Below are 13,373 nucleotides of genomic sequence, written 5' to 3' on the forward strand. Positions count from 1 at the left end.
TGCCTGAGAGATCTTCTGGCACAGCCAGGACAGCAGCTCCAGCCCTAACTCACATCTGGTTCTGCTCTGACATTTCCTGAGCTCATTTATTCCTCCCTGGACCCCAAGGGCCCTTCCTGTGGCAGCCTGGCCCTCTTCAGGAGCTGTGCTCCCCCTCCTGCCCCATCCAGCTGACACAGCACAGCTCTGGCTCCTGCAGGTCCAGGAACCAGACTGGCACCACGACAGCTCCTGCACTGGAGTCCAACCCAGTTCAGCACTGGCCTTGTCTGACAGCTCTCAAAGGCACCTCTGTACAGGAACAGCTACAGGCACAGCCCAGTGCCAGCTCAGGCTGGGTGAGCAGGAGCAAGCACTGCTCTGAAGGCAGTGCCAGCCTCCTGCTCTGGGATATTGGCAGGGAGAATTAGCATTGACAGTCTGATATGGTATCATGTAAACAAAGCACGAGGTCACTGGCACAGCAGTATTGCACTCCCAGGCCCAAGGTGCAGCCATTCAGCCAGCTGGATTTTGGTATTTTAGAAGCCTGTGAACCTCCTAGGAAGGCTGAATTTAGCATATGGAAAACTTTAGAGCCTGTAGGGATTTCTGTCCAACGTTCTTCTGGGCCTTTCTGTGACAACCACCAGCACACCCAGTGCAGTGAAAGTCTCTCCTCTGTCCCATTGCTCAGTCTCAGTGACAGGTGGGTCAGCCACTGGAAGTTTTCCTGTGGTGCCCTTGCAGGCCCTGGCACCTGGGCACTGAGATGAGGAGAGCTGTGGACGTTATTCATGTCTGCTATGGTTGCACAGGCAGCTCCAGATTTCAAATGTTTAAATAAAAAAATTTATCTAAGTATATATATATATATATATCTCATCTAATGTCTCCAGCAGATATAAAGTTTCTTATAACATATTTAAATAAAAAATAATAATCTGAATCAAGCCTTCAGTGTCAAAGAAAAGGTGATGTACAGAACAGGTCCTCAACTAGTGCAGTCTGTGGGAGTGGGAGTGCTGGCAGAGCAGCAGCATTCCATAGGACACCAGCTGCCCCACAAACAATGTGGACTTCATTGGCTACAACTAAAACCATTTACACAATCTACAGTTGCTCACTTGGGCAGCTTTTTCTGGGTCCAGTGGACAGCTGGTGTCCATGCTCAGGGGACCCCTGAATGTCCTTGTGTTCCAGAAGTTTCCACATTCCCAGCTGCCCTGCTCATCTCCTGGGCCTGACCCTGCAGGCTGGAGAGAGGGATGGAGAGATGGAGACCCCCTCTGTGGTGTGGAGCTGAAGGATCCACTGGCACCCAGCACAGGAGGGTTCCAGGTTGAGACTGGTGTGGTGGGAGCAGGAGTCCACGTGTCCTGGCCTTCAGTGGCAGCTGCAAACAGGGAACAGAGGAGTTACTGGGGAAGTGCAGGGATGGATTGCTGGGGCCAGCTAAGAGACTGGCCTGGTTTGAAAAGGAAGTGAGATTGTTTGGAGGCTGTGGTGAAACCAATGGGTGCTCAGATTTGAATGTTGGCACCTGGTGTGGCCACTGAGGACATGGATACACCTCTGGGAACACAGGGGGTTAAAAGCAGAGAACTCCCAGGGGAACTCTCTCTTGGTTCTGGTCCATGAAAGAGGTCAGACCTCGTTTATATTGTAAGTTAATAAAGTTCTTTCCTTTATTCCTAAGCTGGAGCCTGCCTTGCTCCATTTCTGGTCACATCTCACAGCAGACATTAAGGAGAATATATTTTCATGGGTGCACTGGCATTGCACTCTGTCAAACCATGACAGAGACCCCTGGTGTCTGTGCAAGCAGGGGGTTGGCACAGCCTGCCCCTGGGCATGTGCTGAGGCCATTTGGAATGGAGCAGAGGCACTGTGACCCTGGCCCAGCCCCTGCAGGAGGGGACCAGCAGCTGTGTGCCCTGTGCAGGCACAACTGCTCCTGCTGTGGGCTGAGGCAGCCCAGGACAGGCTCTGTTCCTGTAGACTGCTTCTGACACCCCTAAAGAGGGGCTGCCTTGTGCCTTGAATTCTCATTTTAGAAACAGCTGTCCCCTGGAGGGCCCAGCTCAGGTGCTGCTGGCACGGCAGGGCAGGCACTGCCTGTGCCCATGCTGGCCTCAGGGCCATGTCAGCACCTCTCTCACTGCTGAGGTACCTCTGTGTGGCCTCTCCAGCAGCCAACTGCTGTCCCAGATAATGGGGCAAGGATAACCAGTGCTCTCACTGCAGGATTTCCTGTGAGAGGGCCTGGGCTCCATGTTATGCAGGAAATTGCCCCTGACCTTAAAAATTAGTGGTTGCTGGATTACAGGAAAATTCCCCTATGATGGTGCCCTGGTTTCTTTCAAGCTGTATAAGACTGGACCAAAAAAGAGGGAAGTGCAGTGAAAAACCTTGGTGTGCCCAGGACACAGGTAGTGTGGTTTGTAAGCCACTGGTCTGTAAGCCAAGTTTCAATAACAGCACCAAGGATTTCCTCCCAGATTTGTTGATGGCATTTTAAAATAAACTCCTCCAACTTTATCCAAAAGCTGCTGTTGGTGAATACAGAGCCTGCAAACTCCAGGCAGCCCCACACCCAAATCCCCTCCTGTCTGTGGAAATACCACATCTGCCGTGCTAGAGATTGCATGAAATCTTTTCCCTCAAAAGGCCATTCTGAAGTGTCTTATTGAGTTCTGATTTTCTGATTAGTCTTTCAATGCGTTTAATTTATGGGAAAGAAATCTCCTCTTCAAAAACTTGCTTTAATTAATTTTGGCTGCAGTGAAATGCTGGGAAGTGTTTATCACTTGTGGCAGCTCCAGGCAGCAGCGCTGTGGCTGTGGGGCAGTGATAAGGGCAGCAGGAACACGAGGGACAGGGTGGGCAGCAGGGAGGGGACAGGCCCTGGTCCCTCTGGCTCAGAGGTGTCACCCTGGCTCCAAGGGTTGCAGAGGGGACAGGGTCAGGAGCTGCCTGAAACACTTTCTGCAGAAAACCTGGACTGTGCCAGAAATGGTGTTTGGGTAGCAGCCCATGTTTGACCCCGAGCAGGGCAGCAGGAGGTTTTGTGAACACCAAAAGGTTTTCAGTTCTGGCCTGGCACAGTCACACTGGTCAAGGGACATGGGTGACACATGGGCTTTTCTGCTCAAAGAAGGGAACACCAGGTTCTGGAAGCAACTCGATACCACAAAGGACATTTGAGCTGACCCCTGGTTTCCCTGTTCCTGATTTGCTCTGCTTTGGGCTGAGGGTGGCAAAAGTGCAACCAGAGCTGGCTAAGGAAACTTCTCTGCAATTGATAAGGAAAGAGATGGGCTGGCAGGGGTTTGTAGCTTGGTTTGGGTCACTCACCATCTCAGACTTTCACAGAGGCTGGTGGCATCACAAGCTGATTCACCCTGGTGGAGAGAAAACAGAAGTGTTGTGTGAGAGCTGCAATTAGCAAAGAAATGGATTCCTAATAACATACCAGCCTGGTAGATCCAGGTTTTGGTTGCTTAACAGTGTCTAAAGAAGTGGGACATTAAAAACTGTCCTGCACAATGGTATGAAGCTGAAACCTTGTCACACAGGGGTGCCTGACAGCAGTGCTGGAACATGCCAAATAACATTGCTGGCACCAACTGACAAGGATTTGGGAAGGTCCCAAAGGCATCCAGGTAGCTACAATTTCCCTAAGCCAATACAAGATTGCTGTTGGCGTCCTTCAGCCTGACAGCACAGATGTAAACAGTCATCACTGATAAAAACTAAGGAAAATTGAGTTGTCTTTCAGTTTGCAGCTCCTGAAGTCCTGCTGCTGTTCCAGGCACTGCTCTGGGTGATGGGCAGCGTGTGGCAGGGACTGCTGTGCCACCAGGCAGGAGCTGTCCTGAAGGACAGTGAGGGGAGAGCTCCTGCCTGCTCTGAGGGCCACAGGGACAGCAGCAATACTCCTGCCAAGGCCATCCCTCAGCCCTGCTGCTTGTCCTTGCAGAACATGCCCTGGACAATCCAACCTTCCTCAGCAGCAGCTCCTCTCCCATCCCCTCCCGTGCTGTTCTTGTTACTGCCTTTGACAGTGGCACACAGCAGCGCCCTGTGTGAGCTCTCAGAGGTGACATCCTCACCCTCCAAAGCCTTTGGACCTCAGTGGGAACACCTGGATTACCACAACACTGGGAAACCCCCAGCACACCCACAGACCTGCCCTGACGTGGCTGTGAGTGCTTTACCTGAGGGCTCTCTGCCTCTACTGGGGCAGCAGCAGCATAAACAAATCTGAGTTACAAAGGGAGAGTCTCCACCTGCCAGGGGAGGTTGGCTGTGCCGGTGTTGGGGTTTAGGACTTCTCTTTTTGTTTATTTATCTAAAAGAATTTTCTGCTAAATGTGTTGCTAAGAGACAATAACAACCAGGTATTTCAGAGAGGCAAAAGAAGTGGCCACAGCTGAGGGGAGGGCTCCAGCTGGCTGCTCTCTCCTGCTCTCTCTTTACCTGGGGGCTTCTCTGAGAAAGGCAGAGATAAGGGGAGAATTGGGCTGGGGAAAAAACCCCAAAGGGGCTGGGGCAGCTGCTGGCTCTCTTGCTCTTCATTGGAGGAGGAGGAGGAGGAGGAGGAGGAGGAGCTGGCCCAAGTTTCTTCCTACAAGTCCCATTCTTGGTAATCCCAGTGCACTGGAGATCACATTGTATTGAACATTGGAATTGTGCAGAATGCATCAGAGAAAACTACCTGGGCATGCTACAGCCAAATTCTAAAGTAGAAAGCAAGCTATGGAATGTCACAAAACTATCAGAGAACACTGAAACTCCAGAGGTTTGAGTGAGCCATAATGTTTGAAAGTCCTGTCCCTTGGCACATCATTCCATATTCTTAGAGAACACAGAATCTATAAAGTCAGTTTTGCCATGACTTTATCATGGACCTGCATTGCTGACACAACTGGAAATAGACACAACTTTCCTGCTTGAATAACAGTTCAGCCTCCTATGGAATAAAATATACCACCCTTTTATTTTAACACATTTCTCTCAAGTTCTGCTTTATCTCTGTTTCATAGACGGGAACAGAGGCCTGCAGGGGCTAATCCTGAAATGTTTTTTGAAGATTTGATGGGAAATTAGACTGCACGTGACTTGTGAACCTGCTGGGGAGAGAAATGACTTTCAGGGATCACACAGGAAGATGGTGGACAGGAGAGAGAAATGAAATAGTTCCAAATTTGGGACAGTGCCTCCTCAGTCCCTCTGAAGCCCCATGATGCAGACAGTGGTCACTGCCACAACCAGTGGCAGTGGGGCTCAGTTCATGGGTCAGGTGGGATTTTGTTTACTTTTCTTAAAGCAAATCTACAAATAATAAATTTTAAACTCTCTTAGGTGGCAAACTGTAGTACATGGGCTTAAAATAACAAGGCTCAAGAGCATCTAAATCCCTCATTAAGTACCACTTGCCTTTCTAATAACGATAATCCCACACTGAATGGATCACTGAGCATTGGCTCCCAAATTGTTCTGTTTGCTCTGCAGTGTTTTTTTAAGATTATGAATGTTTTCATTCCTTGAAGAGAGTAGGGTGGGAACCAGTCTGTTATTTCTGGAGGAGGAGGAGGAAACTCACCCAGACTGCCTTTCAAGAACAGAAGCTGTACAACTTTTTTGGTTTTTTTTTAGGGACTCCTCTAGCAGTTAAAAATGTGGCTGATTCTCTCTAACTCCATCACTTCCTCTCCTGTCAAACCTAAATATTTCTCCTAGATCCTATCAAGTCATTTCCATGTACTGTGACAGCACCTATAATTCTGAAGTATTTATAAGACTGTCTGTTTAATATGAAACTACATGCTCTAGAGCTGTTAAATATTTATGCCACGTAAAATGGATCTAATTTCACTGCACCTCGGCCGCTCAGAGACCTGCAAGAGGACAAGAGAGCCAATTTAAGATAACAGATGACTGGCCAGGATCTTTCACAGGTCAGCCATGCTCTATTTCAGGAGCTGGGCAGGATTGTTCTCCAGGTGCCTTCCAGCCTTGCTGGTGCCCAGGCCAGCAGCTAATGCAGATTACAGGTTGTCGTGCAGCCAGCCCTCCCAGGGCTTTGAAAGGATTCCTGCTGCCAACACGCAGAGCAAGAACCTTGTGCTCCTCCTGGGCAGCAAGGGGAGAGCCCAGCTGGCCCTGCCCAGCTGTGAGAGCACCGTGGGATGTGTGGCTCCTGCTCAGCTCCAGGGATGTGCCACCTCTGTCCCTGAGCTCCAGGCAGGAAGGAGGACACACCTCAGGGTGCCGGGCCCAAGGCTCCAAGAGAGGCTTTTGGGAATGCTGCCAGCCTGGTTCACGTCAACTTTCATGCCTAAGTTAAACACCACCTGTGTTTCAGGATCCTGCAGCTTTCCCAAAGCTCAGTTTTCTTGCTATGTACACAAGCCAGACTCTGGCTTTTGTATTTGAGAAGCACATTAGGAAATGTTGTCCTGGTTTTTACAGCCTGCTGTACTTAACATCACTTAATTTTTACAACCAACAATAAAATGCTCCGGTAGGGTCCTTCTAGACTGAAAATAAATCAGTTTTTGAGTTATTGAGCAGGAGTTTTTTAGTGTTGAGTTGTTGAGCTGGACCTCATTCAGCAGACAGAAACACAGGGGCTACAGGGGCAGCTGGACCACTGGACTTGGCAGCAATTCCTGCCAGTGATTAAGGATCCTTGTCCTTAATTTCAGTGGGGAGAATTGTGTGTTTCTGCTGCAATGTGCCATCAAGTGCCTGTCTGAAGCAGTGCTTTAGGAAGGGACACTGGAGAGCAGTCACTAATGGCAGCTCCCAGCAGATTCTCCTGTCTGAACTTCCTCAGACATTGGGAGGTTAAAAACATCTCCAAAAAGCCTTGTAAACACATTAAAACATGAAATTCTAGGTGATGAAAAGTTCATGGCCAGACATCCTTGAAAGGTAAGGAGATTTTATGGCCTTCATCTATGAAAACCAAATCTATTTTCAAATGCAGCCAGTTAAAGGGTGGTTTTTGCATCAGAGCAGCATCACCCTCCAGCTGTGCCTCAGGGATGATGAGCAGCCCAGCCAGATGCAGCAGGCTGAAATTCCAGCCACTGAAACAGCAGCATTCAGAGCTGATGCTGCTGCCTGAGACTGGACAAGGAAAACAGAGGCCAAGGATGGTCACTGGTAGCTCCACACCTGCTGTAAGAGTGAATTTTATTAACTCATCCATGAACACAGAAGGGACTTGCACTGCTGCTGCTGTTATCACCAATTCCTGCAGAGAACTGCTGGAAATGTTATGGAGCAGGAGAGCTGGAGCAGCCCCTGGAACAACCAAAGCCACAGCTGTTCTCTCCCTGTTTTGCTCACTGCAGAAGCCAAAACAAACCAGAGATCTCTCAGCTGACTCTGCCACACCCTGAGTGCAAACACTGGTGCCAGTCCTGCCCCACCTTTCCAGCAGACACTTCAGGAGGAGCAAACCCAGCAGGGTGGGCACTCCAGTTCCAGTGTGTGCCTCCTCAGTGCAGAGTTTTGGTAACAGTGCAGCAGGAGCTGGGTTAGCCAGTGCTGCCTGCAGTAGCTAAGCACAGTTCCCATTTTCACCTGCAGCTGGAAGGAGATGGATTTGGCTCCCTGCTCCACAGCAGCTCCCCTGGGATGCTGAACAAGCTGCCACAGCCTCCAATCCTCCCCAGAAAAGCTGCAGAACATGAACCCTCACTCTGAGCTGGTGCCTTCAGCAGGAACAGCAGCATCAAGGATTGCTCCCAGAGAGCAGCTCCTGCTCTGCCTGACCTCAAGCTGTTCTGAGGGTGAAGTCAGGAATTCTGGGACAAGAAGTGATTGGGAACATGAATTCCTGCAGAATTTCAGGCTCCAAGTAGGCTGGAGCTGGGGACAGTGACTGAAAGGGAAGGAGAGCAACAGTGATCCATCAGCCTGGAGCTCCCAGTGAGTGGCACAAGGACAGGATGGCACTGTTAAAAACAGTCCAAGCACTGAGCTTCTGATGCATCTGCAGGTTATCCAGCCTGCAGGAACGGGCTGTTGATGGAGCTGAGGCCAGTTTGCTGCAGGAAAAGGATGCTGAGAGAACTCTAACCAAATTCAGGCAGCAATCTGGCCCAGGAGGGGTTTGCTTTGGAGCAGCAGCAGTGCTCACTGTGGCTGCTCTGTCTGTGCCCTCATTCCAGGGGCTCTGTGCCCTCCATCCCAGGCTCACACAGGAGCTGCCTGTGCCCTGCCCTGCCCTCTGCTCTGTCACTGCAGGGTCACAGTCTGTCTCTCTGCTGGGGACAGGGGCTCCTCCAGCTGCACTGAAGAAATGAATTGGCTCAAATCCCCTTTTCTTCCTGCATGTCAGTGGGTTTAGTAAACAAAATATGATAATCATGTACAGCAAATATGTTTTCCCCTCTACTTGGTTCAGCCCCTCAAAGCTGCACAGACTGTCAGTATTTTCCATCTGTTCATTTAATCCAGGTGCAGATTTGTCTCCAGAGGCAGAAACATGGGTCAGCTCCATTTTTTCCTCTTTCACACATCTTTACTGAGGAGAAAACTGGCATAAAGGAAAAATCAATAACCTTTCCTGCTATTTTCCCAGGCAGCAGAACAGATGTGAAGATGAGCAGTTTACAGCAGCAATCAGGGTCCCAAGGACCTGGATGGAAATGAGCTCCAGAGCTCACCAATCTTTGGGGGTTTTCTGCCACAGACCCCTGAAGTCTGTGAAGATGTGGGTTGTGGAACTTTGTGCCTGAGTCTGTCTCTGGAAGGATAATTCTGCCAGATGTTGATGGGCTCAGAATTGAGGTGGAGGGTTTTAGTGCCACGGAAGATGTGTGTAACAACATGCAATTATGTCCTCTGAAATAATGGAGGAAAGAGGCAGTGGAGTGCCTCACTTTTGATTGAATGATTGGATGGCAAGGGGGAGAAAACATGACATAAAAAGCAGATAAGAACGAATTAAATCTTAAAATAGAAAATCCTGTAGAACATCCTGATGGCACTTGATTAAAAACATACTTCTTATCCTCCAAAATAACTGCTCATGCTGCAGCTCTTTTCACCACTGAGCTACCAGGTGTGGGAAATAACACAACCATGGAAGGGGTTGGGGTGAAAGGGACCTTGAAGATCCTCTCATTCCAACCCCTGCCATGGGCAGGGACACATTCCAGCAGACCAGGCTGCTCCAAGCCCTGTCCAAGCTGGCCTGGGGGCCTCAAGGAAACATCCATCCATTCCACTCCACTGTTACAGTCCTGGCAATCCCCATTTTGGCAGAAACTTTGGGAATCACCAAGCCAGAGCACTTAAGACACTCCTTACTGAATCACTGGAGATAACACTCCAACAGTTTGTCCCTGTTTCTCTAAAAGATGTCACTGGGCCTGTGCTGGCTTTGGCTGGAGTAGATTTAATTGAATTTTCCTCCCAGGGTCTGGAGTGGGGTTGTGTTTTGGTTTTGTGCTGAACGTGGGTGATTATACAGAGATGTTTTTGTTATTCCTGAACAGGGCTTGCATGGATCCAAGGCCTTTTCTGCTCCTTGTCCTGCCATGCTGGTGAGGAATTGGGTGCCCATGGGAGGAGACAGAGCCAGGACAGGAGACCCAAACTGATATTCCACACCTGTGACTCTGTGCTCAGTATATAAAGTGGGGGAAGCAGGAGGGATGGTTGGAGTGAAGGTGTTTGGAATAAAGGTGTTTGTTCTTCATGTAATTTGTGTCTAAAGGGGCCCTGCCCTCCTGGGGGATGGCTGAACTCCCACCTGCCATGGCAAGTGGGGAGTGAATTCCTTGGTTTGTTTTGCTTTGCTTTGTTTGTGGTGCAGCTTTTGCTTTCCCTATTTAACTGGACTCAACCCACAAGTTTTCCACCTCTCAGCCTTCCAATTCTCCCAATGCTCTGGAGTGGCTGTGAGGGGTTAAAGCCTGGCCCAGGTCAAGGACCCAACCACAGTAAATTGCTCTAACACACCCACAGGCACAGGATCTGCCTTGCAGACTGCTGCATTAAGAGAGGTCACTGCTGCTTATAAAAGCCAATACCTTTGCAAAATGCTCTGCCATCAGGAACCAGCAAGGCTGAATTTTTCATGATTCCTTCCATTTCCTTGTGTCAGAGATTGTTTCTTGCTTGGAAGGCTGCTGCCTTCTGCTCAGAGCTCCAGTCACCTGCGTGGGATCTGATCAGATTTTGTCTCTGTGCCAGGGCAGCCTTAGCAAAGGATCTGTCTCAGTGAGAACTTAAAATCTCCTCCTGCATGGCAAACTCCCTCCTGTATGCCAAGAATCCTCCCTTGCCATGCCAGTGCCAATTGACATGCTGGGTCCATTGGTAGCAGATGATTTCAGTGCCCCTTGCACCCTGTGGGAAGGTGCCTCCAATCCTGATTTACAGCTCATGAGCACTCCAGGGACAACCTCTGAATTCCTGGGGCTCACAGCAGAGAGTCAGCAGCCAAGACAGCAGGAGGACTCCCACACAGTTCTTGATCTGGAGCTCCTGGAAGAGTGAGCTTTGGCTTTCCTACAGCACGAGGCACATGGAGAGGTTCCATTCCTGCTGTGGGAGAGCACTGAGGAGCTGGGAATAGTGTAGGGATATTGTTTTCCTTTCTGTGGCACAGGGGATGAACCTGGGAAGGTCAGTCTGCTGGGGAATGGGTGGTTTGGAGATCCCAGAGCTCTGCCCACAGCCCCTTCCACAGCTCAGAGCAGAACCAGCTGCCCCATCCTTCTGCCTGGGCTAAAGCAAAGCTGCTGCTGCCAATGCTGAACTCTGACAGAGCCTTTCAAACACCCTGTCAGGACCACAGCTGAGCTCAAGCTGCCTGTGAGAACCCACACTGACCTTTGCCACCTCCCACCCAACCTGCAGGAAAGCCACAGGCTGGCTGAAGTGGCACAACAAATCAGCAATTGCTCTATATTAGACCAATTTCCATCTGCATAGCACCAGCTGCAGCAGCATTTAAAATTCAGGTTCCCAGTTGTTACATTCTTGGTTTTGCTAGCTGTTCATGGAGTTACAAACGTGGCCAGTAAACAGGTGAGAAACCAACAGCTCTACAAGGAGCTTTTCCAACCAATAACAGAACCACTTACATTTTCACCACCTCTCCCTTTGCATTCCTACCACAGATTCCATATAAACCATCTAACAGTCTAATCTTGTTCATCTGCAGTCTGTGAGTTGTTATCCTGCCACTGTCAGATACTCAAACTCACTCCCTGCCTCTCTCCTCCCATCACCACAGACCCTCTGCATTTAATCCAGGCTTTTTGTTGTAAATTCATGTGGCTTCAAAGGCCAGCAATGTCTTATCTGGGCTAAAAAAGCATTGTGAGTTTCTCCCACTGTAGGAAATGTTTAATTATTGTTCTTTTGTAAAGTCAAAACAAATGAAGCAATGACATTCCTCCCCATAAGCAGCTGGGTATCAGCAGTGAGCAAACTGTTCTCAAAACTCCCTTTTTGGGAGTTGTTAAAATCCACCTGCAGCTCCTGAAATCCTCAAATCCAAACTCTGCCTCCATGCAGCACTGACACAGCTCTCTAAAATAAGTGTCCAGCATCCCATAAAACCCTCTGTGATACAGCTCCAGCAATTTCAGAGAAGGAATGTTCTTTTTGGCAATGCAAAGCACCAGAATGGAGCACACTCAGCACCAGCCAGCTGCCACCTCAATACCTGGGAAATGCTCAATGGCAACAACACCAGGTCACCTGGGGGGTCCCTTCTGTCCCCAGCTGCTGCCACAGAAAAATGAGAGACAGGGAGGTTTGACAACTCTGTGAGTCCTTCCCCTGTCCCACATAATAGAATCTGCAAAGCAAAAATAAGGTCAGACACTTTCAAATTGCTGCAATAGGAGAACTGGGAGATAATTTTATATCCAGTTCTGCAAAAGGCTAAAAATAAGCCTGATAGGAGGCAGAAGAAAGAGCCTGAAAATGGATTATTCTCATTTTTCCTGTAATGCAATTTGAAGATGTGCCATGTTTAAGACAGCAGAAGTGTCTGGACTAGGGATGGTTCTTTTTGTGGATTTTGCTATCTCCTCTGTAAAGAGGATTTTTTTCTAGTGTTTGTACACACTGGTTTTAAAATGAAATGTCCACCAGCACTTCTACTCAGCAAGAGCTTCCACATCAGATCAAAGGTGTTATGAGTAATTTTTTTTTCTTATTAAATGTTTAATTTTCATTTTAGAAGAAAAGAAATACCTTGAGTCGTTTAAATAACCTGATTCTTATTATGCACACAAAGGGGTGAACGATTCTGGTTGCAGGCTCTCAGGTGCTGAGTGGTCACTGGTTAAAGACTGAATTCCTTTGTTCTCAATATCTGCAGCAGTGCAGCTGTTTGCTCCTGCTCTGGCTGCACCAGGATCCACTCTGCAGTTGCATCCTGCTGCCTGATCTGCATTGCTGTGTCCTTGGCAAAAATACCAGCCTCTGTCATGCACAGAGGGACTGAGCTGGTGTAAAACCTGGACACCCATCCTAAGCAAAAAACAGAAAATCTGATGTTTCCAGGTGTAAAACAAGGGGTTGAGTTTAAAAAAATGAACCAAACCAAGAAGAAGTTAAAACAATAAAATCCTTTGAGGAGTAGAGTATCCCACACCTGGGGTATTTTTTCAGGGTGATTTTTCAGGAAGGATCCAGATGAATTTGGTTTTCCCTCAGCAGCAGCTGGGAGTGGCCATGGCTGGGGACAGGGCTGCAGGATCACTGCACTCACTGCCCAGGAAAGGACCCTGATACACATTAATTATGGTGATTTATATCCCTGGTACCCAAAAGCTGTCACAGCTTGGGAAAGGGACTTTTTTGAATTCCTTTTCCTAATTAAAAAAAAAAATTGCACATTTTTTCTAATTATTGATGGAGCTTCTATCAAATCCCCAATGTGGGCTTTTCCCCTGCAGCCCTGCAGGGTGAAGCTTTGTTTGTCCCAGTGCTCCACACTGTGAGTGAGGAAGGGATGGACACAAACCACAGACACAGCCCTCAGCAGTGCTGGGTGTTCAATTCCATGGAGTGAAGAACCTGGACTGCTCCCAGCCTTGGAAATGGCTCCTTGGCAGGGCTGCACAGGTACCTGGGGTGGAGCTTGAGGATGAAAGTGCAATTATCAGATTTCTGATCCACTCCAGAGGGCTCTGCCATGGCAAGACTCTGTTGTCTTCCAGAGAGTAAAATCTAGCTTGGGTGTCACCAATATCCCTCAAGCAGGTAAGAGAATTACAGTTCAGAGTGCTGATGTTTGGAAATAAAATACAACTGCTTTAAATCTCCTCTGCAGAGGTGCAGAGCAGGAAAGAAACAACAACACAGTCAATTGATATCACAGAAGGAATTGTACTTGAGTGGTT

General features: G+C 48.7%; 1 protein-coding gene across 3 annotated transcripts in view; it reads right to left on the reverse strand.

Annotated features, from left to right (window-relative positions):
• Positions 1-13,373, reverse strand: part of LOC131091487 (sphingosine-1-phosphate transporter SPNS2-like) — a 134,323-nt gene continuing 120,950 nt past the window's right edge. For all 3 annotated transcript variants that reach the window (XR_009115399.1, XR_009115398.1, XM_058037586.1), the window contains 2 exons: positions 3,337-3,383; positions 1-1,375 (listed from right to left, as the gene is read on the reverse strand). Coding sequence is in view for 1 of the 3 variants with exons in the window: in XM_058037586.1 (XP_057893569.1) it covers positions 3,341-3,383 (43 nt within the window). In the remaining 2 variants the exon portion in view is untranslated. The remainder of the gene's footprint in view (positions 1,376-3,336; positions 3,384-13,373) is intronic.

The sequence above is a fragment of the Melospiza georgiana genome, chromosome 19 (assembly GCF_028018845.1).
Source record: "Melospiza georgiana isolate bMelGeo1 chromosome 19, bMelGeo1.pri, whole genome shotgun sequence".
In the NCBI taxonomy this organism is placed as follows: Eukaryota; Metazoa; Chordata; class Aves; order Passeriformes; family Passerellidae; genus Melospiza; species Melospiza georgiana.